This window comes from Mustela nigripes, chromosome 14, assembly GCF_022355385.1.
Source record: "Mustela nigripes isolate SB6536 chromosome 14, MUSNIG.SB6536, whole genome shotgun sequence".
NCBI classification, from domain to species: Eukaryota; Metazoa; Chordata; class Mammalia; order Carnivora; family Mustelidae; genus Mustela; species Mustela nigripes.
The window spans coordinates 63,962,758-63,980,929 of record NC_081570.1 but is presented as its reverse complement, the minus strand read 5'-3'; the positions used below and the strand labels follow the sequence as shown (position 1 = coordinate 63,980,929).

The window sequence follows — 18,172 nt, the reverse complement described above, 5'->3', positions numbered from 1 at the left end:
TGTAACTATCTAGTTAGTGACAATATCAGGTAGAGTGATAACTATCATTTCAGCTATTCTAGGGCCTGTGCCTTTCCATACAAATTTTAGAATAAGCTCATCTATGGTTACAGAAAAACCTTGCTTGGATTTTGAAAAGAATTGCATTAACCTATAGATCAGTTTGGGGAAAACTCACATCTTTACTATGTTAAGTCTTCCAATCCATAAACACAGTATGTCTCTCCATTTATTTAGGTCTTTTTAAAATTTCTTTTGTCAATAGTTTGTGGTTTTTGGTATACAGGTTCTGTACATGTTTTTGTTAAGTCAATATTAAGTATTTCACTTATTTTGGAGTGTCTGTAAATGGCTTTGGGTTTTTAATTTTTAGTTCCATGTGTTCATTGTGAATATAGAGAAATGCAACTGATTTGTGCATATAGATCTTTTTATCCTGTGATGATAGTGCAATCACTTACTGGTTCTAGGATTTTTTTTTTTTGATAGATTCTTTGAAATTTCCTCTGCAGATTATCCTGTCATTTGCAGAGAAATAGTTTTTAAACTGTTTTTTTCTTCCTTTTCAATACATATGCTTTTAAAATTTCTTTTTCTTTCCTTGCTTCAGAGGATGCAACTTCCAGAACTATGGTTAAGAAGAGTGGTGACAAATATACTTTTCTTATTTCCCATCTTAGAGGGAAAGCATTCAGTTTTTCACTGTTATATAAGATACTAGCTGTTGTTTTTTTGTAGATATTCTTTATCAACTTGAGTAAGTTCCTCTGCATTCTTAGTTTTGCTGAGAATTTTGATTGTGAATGGGTATAGGGTTTTGTCAAATGGTTTTCTGTGTCAATTGATATGATCGTATGTTTTTCTCCTTTAGCCTACTGATAAGGCAGATTATATTGATTGCTTTTTAAATGGTGAATTAGTTTTACACATCCTGGTTTCCTTTTCTGATACTTTTAAATGACAAATTCAATTTCATTAATGGTTATGGACTATTCAAGTTGAGGCTTGGTAGTTTGTGGTTTTCAAAGGATTGCTGCATTTCTTCTAGGCTGTCAAATTTATAAGTGCAAAATTGCTCATGGTGTTCCACTGTGATCATTTTAACAAATGCAGAATTTGTGATATCTCTGCTTTATCCTGGTATTGATGATTTGCGTCTTCTTTCTTTGTACTTTAGTCAGTCTTGCTAGAGGTTTATCAATTTTATTGATTTTTTTTTTCTGAAGAACTAGCTTTTTGTTTTACCAATTTTCCCTTTTTACAATTTCCTCTTCTTTTTTATACTGAAAATCAGCAAGACAGGAAAAGAAGAGCTCTTTTACTCTCTCATTTTCTTTCAGGTTCTTGTTATCTTCCTCTATCTGTTCTTCATTCTTTTTGTGTCCAAGAAAAAAAATCCTTCTTCCAATTTTCAAAAGCTAAGCCATTTATCATAAATTTTGTTTCAGTTTCCTTCTCTGTGGTCATGCCAAATTTGGTAACTTTGCTTCTTTATAGTCTAGCTTCTCCTTGCCCATAAGTTTGTTCCTACCACCATTTCATCCTAAATAAAGTCCTTCAAGCATAACTGACACTAAACTATTGCTTCCCTTCATCATCAAACTTCTTAAGTCTGTAGTTACATCCATTGCCACTAGCACTTCATATTCTATTCATTCTGGCTGTCCCCTATTCTTGACTTTACCCTAATCATGTCTTTTTTTATTTCTGATTCTGCTTGGTGCTCCTACTTTTCCTGACACTAACCTCTCGATAAATGATGGTTTCCCCTGCTCTGCCTAATTCTGACCCTCTATTCCCTTCTCTGTCTTCTGTCTTCTTGTGACCTCTGCCTACTATCTGTTACCTATGTGACTATGGGTTTTGGTGTCAATCTACTATTTGTGTTTCTGTATTCAAACTCTTCAAGAGAGTATCTGACTAGTTGCCCAGTCACTCTCTAGTACAAACTGCTGGATTGGTCACCTTCATTTTGTAAGATTAGCCCATAGTTGACTTCGGGCTGCCCCTGTTCTCTGATCCAACTAGCTGTGGCTAGCTCAGCAGGGTAGAGTGTGTACGAAGCATGGCTATTATGCATAAAAAGCTTTCCAGAGGTGGTTGGGAGCAGGATCTCTGAAGCATTCAGAGTAAACTACGTTTTAACATTCCAGATTATGTATACTTATGGTGCTATTTTTTTAGGTTTTGGCCATTTTTAGTAAAGGAGATCAGTAGACTATTCAATGACAGACATTATATCCAAACTGGCAGGTTTTAAAAAAATAGACCTAAATATCAATATTTTAGTTTAAATTTCTTTATAGTTTCTATGGCACATGATTTTGAAATTCATCAATGATCAGTCATATGGCTCTTTCCCTTTCAGATGTGTAAAAATAAAGGAATCCTCATTAAAAATGGAGTTGGAACACCCTGAAGGGAGAGCTCTCAGACCCCAATGCTAAGACCTCAAACAGTAGGAAGTTTACTTTACATACTACAGCAGGAGTAAGGAAGAATCTCTCCTTGCCCAGCAACAGCTCTGCCCATGAGAAACTGCCACACTCAGCCAATGAGAAACCATCACCAACCAGAACTCTTTAAAACAGTCCCTCCCAATTTCTTTCTTCCTCCGTTAAAGCAAGACTCTCTCCTCTGTTCTCTGGACTTGGATATGGTTTGCCATGCTTTGATTGCCCCAAATTCTATTTCTCTATTCTTGAATAAACTCATTTTTTTTTTTTTGTAAAATAGTTGGTGTTTTTGTTTTTAAGGTCAACAGATGTTAAAAAAAAATGAGATTAACTCACAAAAAGTCACTGAATTTACAATAGCTTAGATTTTTAAATTTCCAAGTTTTGTTATTTCTTTGTAGAAGGTAAGATTTAAAAATTCACCACTACTTCAAAAGACCGTAATATATAGAGAGCTGACCAGAGAAGCTATTCTAAGATAGTTGACTTTTCTTTCCCGGACATGACATGTATATACTTTCCTTTCTCTCCTTTTTTTTTCTAATTTACATGTGAAATATAGTCATCACCAGAAAAATGAATACAGCATGTCAAAACAAGGTGAGGACATTATTTCTCACCACTTATTTTTCCACAAATATTTCCATCTTCAAGCTTTAGCACAGCTTTCCACCTTATTTAATGCCATATTTACAGCGTTTTCTCTGATTTTTATTAGCAGTCTTTGGTGAAACTGGTTACAGCTATTTTCTATTATATCTTACACACTGCTAAAAAATTCATTCTTTAGTACTACAGTTCTCATTCTCACTCAAGCTTCAACTCCCTGATTACAAAGTTATTTTAGGGTAAAGATATTCTGAATTTGCCAAGATTATAATGAAAAAAGGTCAGAAGTTTATTTTATTTTATTATTTTTTTTAAAGAACTCTTGACTTCATCTCTGGGAATTCAGCTTAGGTTCAACCTACATTTACTCAGCACTTACAGTGTTAGACACCGGGGATGTTAAAATGAGTTAATACAAGTTCTAAAATCAAAGACCTTATAGCCTAGCAGAGGTGACAGCTGGATATAAGGTTCATTTACACCCAGTGCGACCATGGGTAAATTTCCTGTGGATAACAGAAGAAAGGCACCTTGTCTTTTTGAGAGAGAGCAAGGGTGTTAGAAAAAACTTTTCAGCCAAGAAGATGGCTGAACCATGCCTTACAAAATGAATAGAAACCCCTTGAGGGAAAAAGGCAAGGGATTTGTGAGGTGTGGAAGCAATGCAGGAGTGGGAATTGTATGACAAAATGGTGCATTTGAAAAACTAAAAGCTGATTAGTGCCCCAGAATAACATGGCTACCTGGAGTAGAGGAATTGGGAGGCAAGCATGGCAGATGGGATAGGTTGTCCAAGCTGTGCTTAGCAATTTTCACTCAATCCTCAGGGTGCCAAGGAAGCTCAGAAGCCATTTAAGCTGGGAGTGTTGGGGTCACATTTGTTCTTTAGAAAGATCTCTCAGTTGCAAAGATGCATTTAAAGGGGTAAAATCAGAGGCAAGCAAACCAGTTCAGAAAGTTCTGTACTTGTGATTAAAGAGAAAGATAATGAAGGTCTGAGAACTAAGACATTAGTAAAAGAAGCGGAGAGGTGCTTCCCTGAGGAAGTAAAAAAATAGCATTTTAATGTTATTTTTAGGATCTTAAGTGATACTCTAGTAAACCCAACCTATAAATATAAGAAATATGGAGAAGAAAACAAGAAGTGGGCAGAATGGAATCCATATGATCCTTCAGTTATGAGGGAGGCCACTTTACATCAGTAAAACTCATTTTAAATCTCTGCATGTGTATAATGTGTATACATAATAGATAACAGTCCACTTAATAGCCATCTGTACTGCTGTCCAGCTAAAGAGACTGTTCATTGTGGTCTAAAGTACCAAAATCTCACAAATGCTCAAGCAGCGAGAACGACAGGAGTGTCCAGTGCTCAGCATGGAAACTCATTCTTCTGGCTTTCCAATACTGATGTGATGGTGAAAGTGACCCCCACATTTAGAAACGTTTTATTGAGTTCTCTTCTTTTCCTCATTTTTCAAACTGTTTTGGAAGTCAGAGAACAAGTTTCAGCACGTGATCAACTTGCCGTTGGGTGTCTTTTAGGAAAAAGACAATTTCTTGATTTCTTTAAAAATAATAACTTTTAGTGTGTTACTTAAATAATAAATCACTTACTAAAAATAAGAAAGGAAAAGTTTAAATTATGACTGCATTAAACAGGTGCAACAGGAGTGTGTGTGTGTGTGTGTGTGTGTGTGTGTGTGTGTGTAGGTTGACAGTTAAATTTTTCCAAATAATTTAATCACACTGTATATATTTGTTAGTGATCCTAGCTCAATAATAGATCAGGAATAAATACAGGACATTTTGACTGTGCTATCTATATTTGGTCCAATTTTTCCTAGCTTGCTTTTTAGCAATGTTCAGTCAGTTTTTGTCCATCACAAATTTTACTCTGTTTTTTAAATTAATTTATTTATTTTCAGCATAACAGTATTCATTATTTTTTCACCACACCCAGTGCTCCATGCAATCCGTGCCCTCTATTATACCCACCACCTGGTACCCCAACCTCCCACCCCCCTGCGACTTCAAACCCCTCTGATTGTTTACTCTGTTTTTTTAAATTCTTTTGACTTTATTTTGTGTTGGCTATTTATGCCAGTACTTTCATTATAAACTGAAGGGAAAAAATCCTCTTTGCCTTTGTATATAAGCAAAGAGAAATAGTAAAGCAGACACATAAGCTCTTGGCTTCAGGCAGAGTCAAATAATGAAGTCAAAATTTCCTTTTCTAAATCAAAACTTGTATAGTGAATAAGGGAGGGCTCAGATCCTTGTCCAACTGACTTTCCACTCACCCTGAAGGAATTCCTAGGGAGATTCCACAATTAATCTAGGAGGATTTAATTGTGATGAAGTGTATCTGAGACTCTACTCAGGATTTGTATATTTTTTCAGTTTGTTCATTATATATTTAATTATATATTTATTATATATATTTATATATAATTTATGTATTATATATAATAAATATATACTAATTATATGTTTATATATTAGTATATATTTATTATATATTATATGTTTACCAACATACTTCGTTAATTCCTATACTAAAATTTTAGTAGCATCTCACACTACAAAGATAATTTATAGGGAAACCATAATAACATTTTCATTTAACAATACATAAGGAAAAACTCGTTTGGATCATAAAGCTGCAGCCAAAATAACATTAAGATACATACTAATTACAAGAACAATACCTAAAAAGAAAGAAAAAGTCTCAAATTTTGCATTGACAAACATAATCCTATTTTTTACAAAGCCAATGACACACCAGCTACATTTTAACTAGTTAAAAGAGGAATACAGAAAAGTTTATTCAAGCTTTGTGGTTTCTCCTTACTGAGCACTGAAGATTGCTTCAAAATCCCATCCTGTAATAACTTCATTTACTTTCCAGTGGATACCTAAATCTTGATGTTTAAAGAAGCTTTACTTTTCCCCTGAAAAAGAAAACTTAGACCGAGATCACAAGAGGAAGACAAAATTTCTGGATCATGAAGTTTCTAACTCTAAGATCAATGTATGATATCTGAGTAGGGTACAAAGAGGTGTTTTGTTTTGTTTTGTTTTTTCCCTTCTGAAAGGAACTAAAGTGAAAACAAAAAGATTCTTAGGATGCTGAACAAGGGATGGGTTGCTAGAGATTGTGCAAAGGAACTGTGTGAGGTGGCTGAGTCACTTCTTTCCTTGACATGTCATGTTTCCCAGCCTCCCACCTGCAACTTCTGTTTCAGAAACATTTCTGCAGAGCACAGGTATTGGAAATTTTGTTTTCAGATCCAAAATTTGGATTATTTTCTTGGTTCAAAGGCAAAAGATAGCTTTCCTTCTAAAAACTATGAATGCAGTCATTCCACAGGAGATAAATTCTCCATGAATGTTTCAGAGACTTTTTTTTTTTAAATGCTGGTAACTAGAGCAATCTTGTCTTTTAGTAGAAAGCACTTTTTCTCTTCACCTTCCAAATTCTCAAAAATACAAATGATCATTATTACCACCAAGGTATTTTTATGAACATGTTAATATCCTAACAAAGATCCATACTAGTTGCAAGCCTTCCTTGATTGAGCCTATGTGCTTCCAGCATCTTCTAAAATCAGGTGTGGTTCTTTAATTAAAGATGAATGTAACTCAGTAGATGCTCTCTTTATGCAAAGGGAATCCTAGAGCTAATGGGGTTAGTTTTATTAAAGCCTGGTTTTAATCATCTAGTGTTCCAGTGGGTGCTGAATTAGAATTAGGCTATATTTTTTTTTTTTTGACCTTGACTACTTTCTAAATGTGCTTATTTACCTAATGCATAATCAGAAGAACAAATTTTATGGTCACAGAGATTCTGAAAGGCATATATATCACTACCTGTATCTTTATGTCAACATAAATTTTACAGAATAACCTTTTTTATTTTTATAGATAGAGATGTCAATATTGATAATAAACATCCAGTTCAAGGAATAAATATGTCTTCAAGCTTGCATTGATAACAATCTATAAGAAAGTTGTCTTTAGAAGCATATGATCCTCGGTGTTTTTGTGCTTCATTTATTTATTTATTTATTTGACAGAGGGAGAGACAGAGACACACACAGAGAGGGAACACAAGTAGGAGACGGAGAAGCAGGCTTCCCACTGAGCAGGGATCCCAATGTGGGGCTTGATCCCAGGACCCTGCAATCATGACCTCAGCTGAAGGCAGATGCTTAATGACTGAGCCACCCCGCACCCCAGTGTTTTGTGTTTTAAAGTTAATACTGAAACTTTCTTTAAAGTGTTTCACCAGCGATCAAACTGATTATTTAAAACCAAGATGTCCAAATTTCTTAGCGGTCAATACAGGTAAAAGCCAAACCTCTGATCCACATCTAAATAAAAATGTTTGGTTAACTTCTTTGGACAATCAATTCAGACAACTAAAATGCTCTCTCCTGAAATTACTATATTTACTTATTTCCCCCCCCCAAAGATTAAAAAAATTTTACATCTTTTACCACTGCAATTGTGACATCGCATATCACCACCCACATGCTCTAATTCCATGATTGCATGTATTTACACAAATTATATAATAAGATGCAATAACAATAATTACAGAGGAATAGGCAACAATTGAAAAAAATTACAAATTCCCACTAAAATAACACTAACATGATATGAAAATCATCAGACAAACCAATACAAGGAAAGAAACAGTTTTAAGATGAATAAAATAATATAGGGCCCAAAATCCAGCAAACACCTCAGTCTGAACAAACGGAAACATGTTATGCTGGGAAATTTGAGGCTTTTGGTTTAAAAGCCAAGCTCTTTTTCCTTTAATTTTGCTTCCCAGTCCTATAATGTGAATGTTTACCATCTTGACTTTCCTAAACACATGATGACTAGAGGACCTTTTTTTCTTGGTGATTTCTTGTCATTTCAAAGAAAAGAGGAAGAATCATTTCTGAAACAATAAAACATGAACACACTACAGACAACTCTGTGGAATTTAGGTAGGAAAAAGCAAGTCCTGCTATGATTTTCTTGTCCTTTTCTCTATAAGCCATCTCCAAGTGTGCATCTCATTTTCAAGGAATTTATGGTCTGAGAATATTGTTTGTCCAGTTTCATTCTCCTTTTTGAAAAGAATATTCCTAAGACAAATAAGGCAACTGATACATTTGAGCGCTCTACAAATTGTCTTATAGTGCATTTTATTTGCCTCCCAACATCTCCTTTTGTTTTCTATTTCAGACAAACATCCTTAATATAAAAATTGGGAAGTTTGCCTCTTTTGTTTCTCTTGCAAAGATTTTAGTATATCTGAGACCATGTCTTGCCAGCCTATGACAAAGAAAAATCCATATTCTAACATACCAGAATTCTCTACAAAGGAGCTTATTCATAATTTCCTTATGTTCCAGACACTCATACTATATTTTATGTAATATTTCCAAATATCCCCACAAGATCATCTTTTCTATGAGTCAAATCCTCATTTTACAGATGAACAAACTGAGGCATTGAGAGCCTAAGTACGGAGATAGGTGTCAGAGATAGAAAATAGTACAGCCAAGACTTGAATTCTGGGCTTATCTTCAGCATTTTTATAAACACTTGCTGACTGCTGACATTGCACCAGGTATGAGGTTGTGAGGGTACAAAGATGAATACGACATGGTCACTGCCCTTGAGGCCCTTAATGTCTTGCAGGTTACACAGACACAAACATGAGCAATTTCAATATACAATGGAAAGTGCAGACAGATTGGCCTGGAGAGTTTTTACTATGAAACACGTTTCTTAAGGCAGTATTAGATGCCTCTTGTATTTTACTGTCTAGCAGCAATGGCTTTAATAAACATGGTAGTACAATTTAAAGTAAGGATACATCAGATTCTTTAAGAAATGAAATGAATATATAATTTCAGAAAACAAAACTTCCATGTCTGAGAACATCAGAGACTTACATAGAATTGTAAATGCATTGAATCACTGATTAAGTGATGAGTGGAGTGATATCTTCATTCTTTCATTAAGAAATGATTATTAAGGGCTTACTCTGGGCCAGATACTGCAACAGGCCTTGAGGATGCAAGGAAGAGCCAGACAAGAACCCCCACCCGTTGTAGAACATACAGATACTCAAAGCAACCTGACAAAGTGTGTCAGGTGCCACATGAAGGGAAGGGGGAGGGCAAGTGGAAGTAAATAGGAAAAGCTCTAACCCAGATGTTCCAGAGGCAATGAAGTCTAAACTAAGATTACAGAGTAGCCAAGCAAAGAGGAGGGGTAAGATCCCAGTGGTCTGGGGGCAATCTGGTCTACTAGTGTAAAAGCCTTCAGAATAAAGAGAGCATGGCAAAAAGGCAATCTGAGAGAAAATTATCTGCTTAGAGTCATGGTAGGAAGGGAAAATAATGAGAATAGGTAGTATCATCGGAAAGAAAATTTACTGCATTAAAATCAGATTTTAGGCTAATGGTGCATATGGGAAATGAACCCTTTCATAGACTCGGCAGGTTGTCTCACATGCTGGAAATATTTTGTGTTATCCTCATAAGAATATAATGCACTAAATTAATGTTTTTAGTGTTAACAAGATATGTGAAAATAATTATAAAATAGGAGGGAGATCGGGACCATTTTAGGATTAAAACTAAGGGGAACTAAGGATATCCACTTAGCTGCAATCCACTAAGTGAAGCCGAGCCAAAGGCTAAGTTCAAATATCTATTCTGTTTGTCCCAATTATGAGATCTCTCTTCCCATGCTGAATAAGAGACAAAACCTCATGTAAATGAAGCACATAGTAACCACGAATAGGGTAATGTCGGGTAGATCCACGGGGGGCGTCGGAAGACTTTGTGTTCAGGACAAAGTGAGAGATCGTGTGAGGAAGCACTTAGGTGGTACATGGAAGAGGCCGCCCAGAGTCTGGCGATATAAGAAACTGTGTACTTGGACTTTCTTTCACCAGTGTAGTAGCAGCTAGTGAAAACCAACTCAATGTCTTGTTACCGTCATCCCATGGAAAGGACCCTTATCTTAAACTAGGCAATTTTGTGGGTTGGTTTGGACCTTAGCAAATCTGATAGACAGCTGCCTCAATTGTTATTTCTTTAGCTGCCACCAAAAATAGCTGGGCATCTTCAGAGACAATAGGAACAGGGGGCATCACAGAGACTAAAGTAGTAAGATCATGAGTAATAAGATCATCACTGAATCCAAGCCATAGTAAGGATTTTAGCTTAAGAACAACAGAAACCCAGCAACTAGACACGAGAGTTGAGTTTTAGAAAGATGCTTCTGGTGGTAACAAATTGAAGAGGGCAAAGGAATGGATGGCTATAGGAAGGCTAGTTAGGAAAATGTCAAAGGGGTCAATGGAGGAATGATGGTGGCCTCCTCCAAACAGGTAAGTGTTGGAGATGCACGAAGTGGGTGGCTTCAGGAGGTACATGAGAGGGAACTGGCTGGAAGGTCCCACTAGCATGGTAGATGGCAGAATCCAAGTATGATACCTAGACATAGGATTTTGTAAACTGGTTTAGCAACGATTAATAAAAAGTAGAAATAGTAAAGGGCCAATTTTGGGGGGCAGGAGAAGACCGAGATGATGAGATCTATTTTGAACATGTTGAATTAGGGTACCTGTGGGACATTCAAGGGGATGTGCCGAGTAAAGTAGTTGGATATGCAGACCTGCCACTTAGGAGAGAGAGCTGGGGTGAAGACACAGGTGTTTTGCATTAGTTATGCACATTTCTAAGCAAAGGGAGGCAAGTTCAAGTTCCAAACAGACACACCTTACTACTTAAGAGCACTTTCTGTTTATACTCCATCTTATCAATCAGAACTGTCTTCATTAAATTCTTGTCATGCCTGTACTCAACAGTCAAAAAATTATGGGAGAAATACTACATTTAATGATAGTATTCCTCTAAAATTCAACACTTTAAGTGGCATTAATTCTCCCTTCCCATCTTGTAAAGACTTTAAAGAATAATTATCTGATGAGGAAGTTCAAAAGTTCAGATATTATTTTAACTGCTTTTCTCCATTTAAATTCTTCCTTCACCTTTTGCAACTGTCATGAACAACGCTGCACTTTATTTCCTTCATGGAGGAAATGATTCCTGAGAAGTGCTGCCAACAAAAACCAGTGTGAGAAACCTTAATGAGAGTGGCTTTATTCTAGCTCTCGGAAAGCCCACTTTGGTGGGGGTGCGTGTGTGTGTGTGTGTGTGTGTGTGTGTCACTTTTCTTGTCATATTCTCCGTCTCAAAAGGGCTTTTAACTCAGCTCTATCATTGTGCCATAGAAAGGAATTTTGGCAGGCCATTTTTTTTTCACATTGGAAAAAAAATGTGAAAATTGGAATTTTTTTGTTGCTAGATAGTTTAAATATCATTTGCTGCTGTTCAGTTAAGAAAAAGAGAAAGAAAGGACTCATTGTGGCTTTTCCTCCCACAAAATGATGAATACATTTAAGACCAGAGCATTCTGCTTCCTTTCAAGCAGTTAAGTCATGCTAATTTTCTGTATGCTTATGAAAATGGTAGTTCTGCCACACTAGAGAAGGTACCTTTCTCAATCAACACCAGCTAAAACTCACTGGGCTCTAAGGAAGGATTGCAGCAAATGAAAGAGATGAATGTATCACTCACTCTCACCGAAGCTCCCTGATATGTCACACTAACTGAAACGTGCCCTAGCACATTTATTGGAAAGATTTTTCTTGATAATCCATACACGAACTTCAATCTGCAAAAGACCAATTTAGGAAAGTTAGGTTCTATTCAATGAAAATAACATTTCAATATAGAACAGTAGTTTTGGGGCTAGGTGAAGGTGAGAGTCTCCTCCAGTCGCCGTGTCTAGACCAGACCCAGTGGCTCCAGACGCAGGGTGAAAGCTGTCGCCTGTCTCAAGCTCTCCTGCCATGGCGCCTCCGTCTGTGTTCGCCGAGGTTCCGCAGGCCCAGCCGGTCCTGGTCTTTAAGCTCACTGCTGACTTCTGGGAGGATCCGGACCCCGCAAGGTCAACCTGGGAGTGGGAGCTTATCGCACAGATGACTGCCAGCCCTGGGTTTTGCCAGTCGTGAGGAAGGTGGAGCAGAAGCTCACTAATGACAGCAGTCTGAACCATGAGTATCTGCCTATCCTCGGCCTCAGTGAGTTCCAGACCTGTGCTTCCCGCCTGGCCCTCGGGGATAACAGCCCAGCTATCCAGGAGAAGCGGGTTGGAGGTGTGCAGTCTCTAGGGGGGACAGGGGCACTCCGAATTGGAGCCGAGTTCTTAGCCCGATGGTACAATGGAACCAACAACAAGGATACTGTCTATGTGTCCTCACCAACCTGGGAGAATCATAATGGTGTGTTTTCTGCTGCTGGATTTAAAGACATTCAGTCCTATCACTATTGGGATGCAGCGAAGAGAGGACTTGATCTCCAAGGTTTCCTGAATGATCTGAAGAGTGCCCCCGAGTTCTCCATCTTTGTCCTCCGTGCCTGTGCTCACAACCCAACTGGGACTGACCCAACTCCTGAGCAGTGGAAGCAGATCGCGTCCATCATGATACGCCGGTTTCTTTTCCCCTTCTTTGATTCAGCCTATCAGGGCTTTGCATCTGGAGACCTAGAGAAAGATGCCTGGGCCATTCGCTATTTCCTGTCTGAAGGATTTGAGCTCTTCTGCGCTCAGTCCTTCTCCAAGAACTTCGGGCTCTACAATGAGTGAGTGGGCAATCTGACCGTGGTTGCAAAAGATCCTAATAGCATCCTGCGGGTCCTTTCCCAGATAGAGAAGATTGTGAGAATTACTTGGTCCAACCCTCCTGCTCAGGGCGCACGGATTGTGGCCTGTACCCTCTCTAATCCTGAGCTCTTTAAGGAATGGACAGGTAATGTGAAGACAATGGCCGACCGGATTCTGACCATGAGATCTGAACTCAGGGCATGCTTAGAAGCCCTCAAGACGCCTGGAACCTGGAACCACATCACTGAACAAATTGGAATGTTCAGCTTCACTGGCTTGAACCCCAAGCAGGTTGAATATCTGGTCAACGAAAAGCACATCTACCTGCTGCCAAGTGGTCGGATCAACATGTGTGGCTTAACCACGAAAAATCTAGATTATGTGGCTACCTCCATCCATGAAGTGGTCACCAAAATCCACTGAAGAAGCAGCACCCGAACCAGCACCACCAAAGCGGCCCTCTGTCCCGTGTGTTCCCTGCCTGCGCCAGCCTTGCTCTGTGTGTTGTGGATAAGACACTCCGGAGGACTGGAACTGGCTCTGGTGAGGTGGCCTCTGGTTAAGGCGGCCCCGCACAGGGCAACATCCCTTGTCAAGGAACGGGGGCCTGGGATCAGAGCCTCTTGGGAGGCCAGAGTAAATCAGGTTTTTATTTAAGAAGAATAAAAAGGTACTTTGATCATGAGAGGTAGTTATCTTGCTCCCTCACTAGAAGCCAGAATGTTACCTCTGTCGCTCCTGTGCTTCTGTGTATTGCTTGACTCTGCACAAAATCCTGCCCCAAAGATCAAGTTGTCTGAAGAGCCAACTGTGATTGTGAGTGTTGGCTGTGTCATTAAAACTTGTCATCTCCAAAAAAAAAAAAAAAAGTAGTAGTTTTGTATTTATAACCAGAAAAATTATTTTTATTCATTATCAAAGCACAGAATTTTTAGTTTTTCATTGAACTCAAAGTGAGATCCCCTCCCCAATTCACAGTTTGAAGAACCATGACCTGACAGTTACTAATTACATTTCTTATTGAAAGACTGAGCATGATTCCTGATTTGGACATAATTACACTGTGGCGAAATATACTGTCCTCTACTCCATGTGCCTTCCCATCTATATCTCCTATCTCCATTTAACTCTAGTTGGGATGGGAGGATGTCTGAGCAGCCTTCCCAATGTGGCAGAATGGCCATTACCACCGTTAACCTGACATTTAGGAGAACGGCTGGACAGTTTGGTTCCAAGATAATAAAAATGAAATGGCTAAGATGGAAAGGGTCTGTTTTTTTGCATGCTCAGGAAATGCCCCATAACTCTGATTCCTGTAAGTGATATCCCTCCACTGCATCCTTGGGCAAATTCTCTACCTCTGCATGAGACAGAAACGTGATTTACAGCTTAACTCTACAGAAAATAAACAAAGCTTTTCAAAGTTTTTTTTTTCCCCCACTTTTAGCAAAGTATAACTTGCATAAAGAAAGATGCATAAAGAAAGATATTATGGCTCAATGAATTTTCACAAAGTAAACATACCCATGTCGACAGCCCCCGGCCAAGAAACGGAACATAGTCAGCACCTCAACAGCCCTTCTTCCTCTGCTTTCATTCACAGCTCCCACCAAGACAAACACTAATTTGTCTTCTCACAACATGGATCAATTGAGTCTATTTTTGAACTTTATTTAAAGAGATAATATAGTTTATATCTTTGTGATTGACTCTTTTCCTTCACCATTAGGTTTGTGAGATTCAACAACATTTTGTGCTGTTGTAGTTGGTTCATTCTTGCCGCCCTATGGCATTCCAGTTTGAATATACCACAATTTATCTGTCCAGATAAAGATGGATATTTGGGGCTATTATAACTAGTTTTGCTAAAACATTCTTGTACATGTGTTTTAATGAATGCATTGATGCCTGTCACATGACTCAACAACTGTAAATTTAAATCCCCTCCCTTTGCTTTTCCCACTGAGTCTAATATAGTCCTCCTTTCCCAGTCCTGAAAAGACCAAATTTCGTTAGGACCTCAAGGACATGTATGGTAGACTTTTGCTCTTTTTACCATCTGGCATTTTTTACCCTTGTTCTGGGAAAAGTACGACTCATGTATTCAGATGGAACTTCTCCCCCAAAACAGGCAAAGAGCGTGTGGCCTGGCTCTAAGCCAATAGAGAGTCACATTCCTGTTTTATTTTTATAACACCTTTTTGGAGATAACATTCATATATTTAATTCGTATACCGTACAATTCACTGGTCTAAAGTGCACATTCAGTGTACCTTTCAGAGATATGCAAAACCATCACCACAGTCAATTTTAGAACATATTTATCACTTCAGAAAGAGTACCCTTTAGCTGGCACTCTCCCATCTACCTCCATGTTAATCCCCAAACCTAAGATCTCACGAATCTACTCAGTTTCTATGGATTTTTCTATTCTGGACACTTCATAGAAGTGGAATTCTAGAATATGTGGTCCCTGGTGAGTGGCTTCTTTATCTTAGCATAATGGTTTCATGGTTTCACAGTTCAGCCATATTGAGGCAGGAATCAGTACTTCATTCTTTTTATAGGTGAATAATATTCACTTGTATGAATATGCCACATGTTGTTTATCCATTCATCAGCTGATTGACATTTTGATTGTTTCCATCTTTTTGGCTGTTATGAATAATACTGCCATAGACATTTGTGCACAAGTGTTTTGGTAGCTAGACATTATCATTTATATTGGTAAATACCTTAGAGTGGAACCGTGGGACATATGGCAACTCTGTATGTAACGATTTGAGGAGCTGCCAATTTTTCAAAATGGTAGCACTCTTTTACATTCCAACCAGCAGTGTGTGAGGGTTCTACTTTCTTTATATTCTTGCCAACACTTATTTTCTGTCTTTTAGAATATAGGTATCCCAGTGGGTGTAAAATGCTCTCTCTCATTGTGGTTTTGACTTACATTTTGCTGATGACTAATGAGGTTGGGATCTTTTCATGTGTTTGTTGTTCATTTGTATATCTTCTTTGGAGACATGTATCATTTCCCTATTTTTAATTGGAATATTTTTCCATTTTATTGAGATATAAGTGTTCTTTACATATTTTGGATAGAAGTCTTATCAGAAATATGAGTTGCAAATATCTCCTCCTATTTCATGGGATGTTGTTTTACTTTCTTGACAGTGTTCTTAGAAGCATACAAAATTTTAACTTCAATGAAGAACAACTTATTTTTTTCTTTTGTTGCTTGTACTTTTGTTGTCATGCCTAAAAATTCATTGTCAAATCCAAGGTCATGCAGATTACTGTTTTCTTCTAAGAGTTTCATAGACTTACATTTACAGGCATTTTACATTTAGGTCTTTGATCCATTTTGAGTTAATTTTCTTATGTGGTGTGAGGTTAGTGTACAATTTCATTCCTTTAACATGTAAATATCCATCCAGTCATCCCAACATTTTTTGTTGAAAAGAGTATTCTTTTTCCATTGAATGGTGTTGACATCCTTGTTAAAACCAGTTGGCCATTGACATATGGATTTAATTTTGTACTGCCAATTACATTTCACTAATACATAGGTATTAGTGAAATGCCTGTAACTCACTGTCTTGATTATTCTTACTTTATGGTAAGTTTTAAAATAGAAAAATTTTAGAACGTTAAAGCCTCTAACTTTTTCTTTTTTTTCAAAATTGTTTTTGGCTTTCTGGTTCCCTTGCAATTACATGAATTTTAGAATCATTGTGTCAGTTTGTGTGGAGACACCACTGGGATTCCAATAGGTACTGAGTTGAATTGGAAGACTAATTTGGAGAGTACGGTCATCTTAACAATATAAAGTGTTTTGATCCATAAACATGTTTTCCACTTATTTAGGTCTTCTTTAACTTCCTTCAAAAATGTTTTATCATTCTCAGAATATAAGTTTTGCATTTTTTAAAGATTTTATTTATTTATTTGACAGAGATCACAAGTAGGCAGAGAGGTAGGGAGAGAGGGAGGAGGAAGCAGGCTCCCTGCTGAGAAGAGAGCCTGATGTGGGGCTTGATCCTAGGACCCTGGGATCATGACCTGAGCCGAAGGCAGAGGCGCCCTCAGCCACCCAGGCGCCCCAAGTTTTGCATTTCTTTTGTTAAACTTATTCCTAAGTATTGTCTAAAGATTATATTTATTTACTCATTTAGAGAGAGAATGTGAGTGGGGATACAGTGGAGGGAGAGGAAGAGAGAGAGAATATCAAGCAGATTCCTTGCTGAGTACAGCGTGGGACACAGGGCTCACTCTCACAACCTGGAGATCATGACCTGAGCCAATGTCAAGAATCAGACGCTCAACACACTGAGCTGCCCAGGCTCCCCTATTCCTAAGCATTTTTTAATGCTATTATAAATGGAACTGTTTCCTTCATTTCTTTTTTATATTGTTCATTGCCAAGTATAAAGAAATAGAATTGATTTTGTATATTGATCTTGTATCTTGCAACCTTGCTGAACTCATTTATTAGTTCTAACAGTTTTTAGTGTATTCCCTAGGATTTTCTTTACATTACAGATCATGAGTCCCTAAAAAGAAAGAAAGAAAGAAAGAAAGAAAGGCAATCACAATCACAATAAAGAGGGAACCAGTTAATTTCAGTGTATCATCTTCTAACAATTTTTTGGAGATGAGAGAATAACACCCTCTGACCCTGAGAGAAAATCTATAAAGGAATTAAAAGGAGAAGTGATGTATTACCCTGTTTTCTCAATTTACTGTAAAATAGGACTGGGGGGAAAAATCAAGCGTAACCTCCTGCAATTAGAAATAGATTACTCTATTTTAAATGGCCACCTAATAAACACATTGAAGAGAAATTAAAAATTAACTATATAATAAGGTAAGAAAGCGAAATTCAAATTAATAAAGACACTGAGGAAAAAAGAAAAAATAGTAAGATTTTATTTGCTGCACCAGGCAAAAGGTCAGGAAAACGTTATCCAGTTCAGTAAACCAAAGCAGTGGAGTTTCTCGCCAAGCAGCAAATCCATAGCCAGAACAAAACATTTCTCATTCAGTAGATCTTATATTCCCAAAGTACCCTGTTCTCTTGTTACTCGTTATTTCTCATCAGTTTCTGAATGTACCATAATTTATCCTCATGTTTCCTAGATACAGTGTTTGATGACTGGTAATAAAAGCGCTAAAATGATACTACAGTAGACTAGGAGAATATATATCACCACAGGCTGGCCTGAGTTTTTCCACATAAAAACCTAGGTTTTAACCATACTCACAGTGGCGAATACTGCCCGACTGGATAGAGGTAAACCCAACCCTGGGCTGAGGCCATCTCAGCGCTGCTGGCTCACAGCAGGTGCTGCGAAAGG

General features: G+C 37.7%; 2 protein-coding genes across 2 annotated transcripts in view; one reads left to right on the top strand and one right to left on the bottom strand.

Moving 5' to 3' along the window:
• Positions 1–18,172, bottom strand: part of ST6GALNAC5 (ST6 N-acetylgalactosaminide alpha-2,6-sialyltransferase 5) — a 164,323-nt gene that overhangs the window by 116,894 nt on the left and 29,257 nt on the right. The window lies entirely within an intron of this gene.
• On the top strand, positions 11,956–13,661 carry LOC132001930 (aspartate aminotransferase, cytoplasmic-like). Its single transcript, XM_059376892.1, is given in 2 exon segments — positions 11,956–12,091; positions 12,094–13,661. Coding segments are annotated over 2 exon segments (1,236 nt in total). The 5' UTR covers positions 11,956–12,000; the 3' UTR covers positions 13,239–13,661.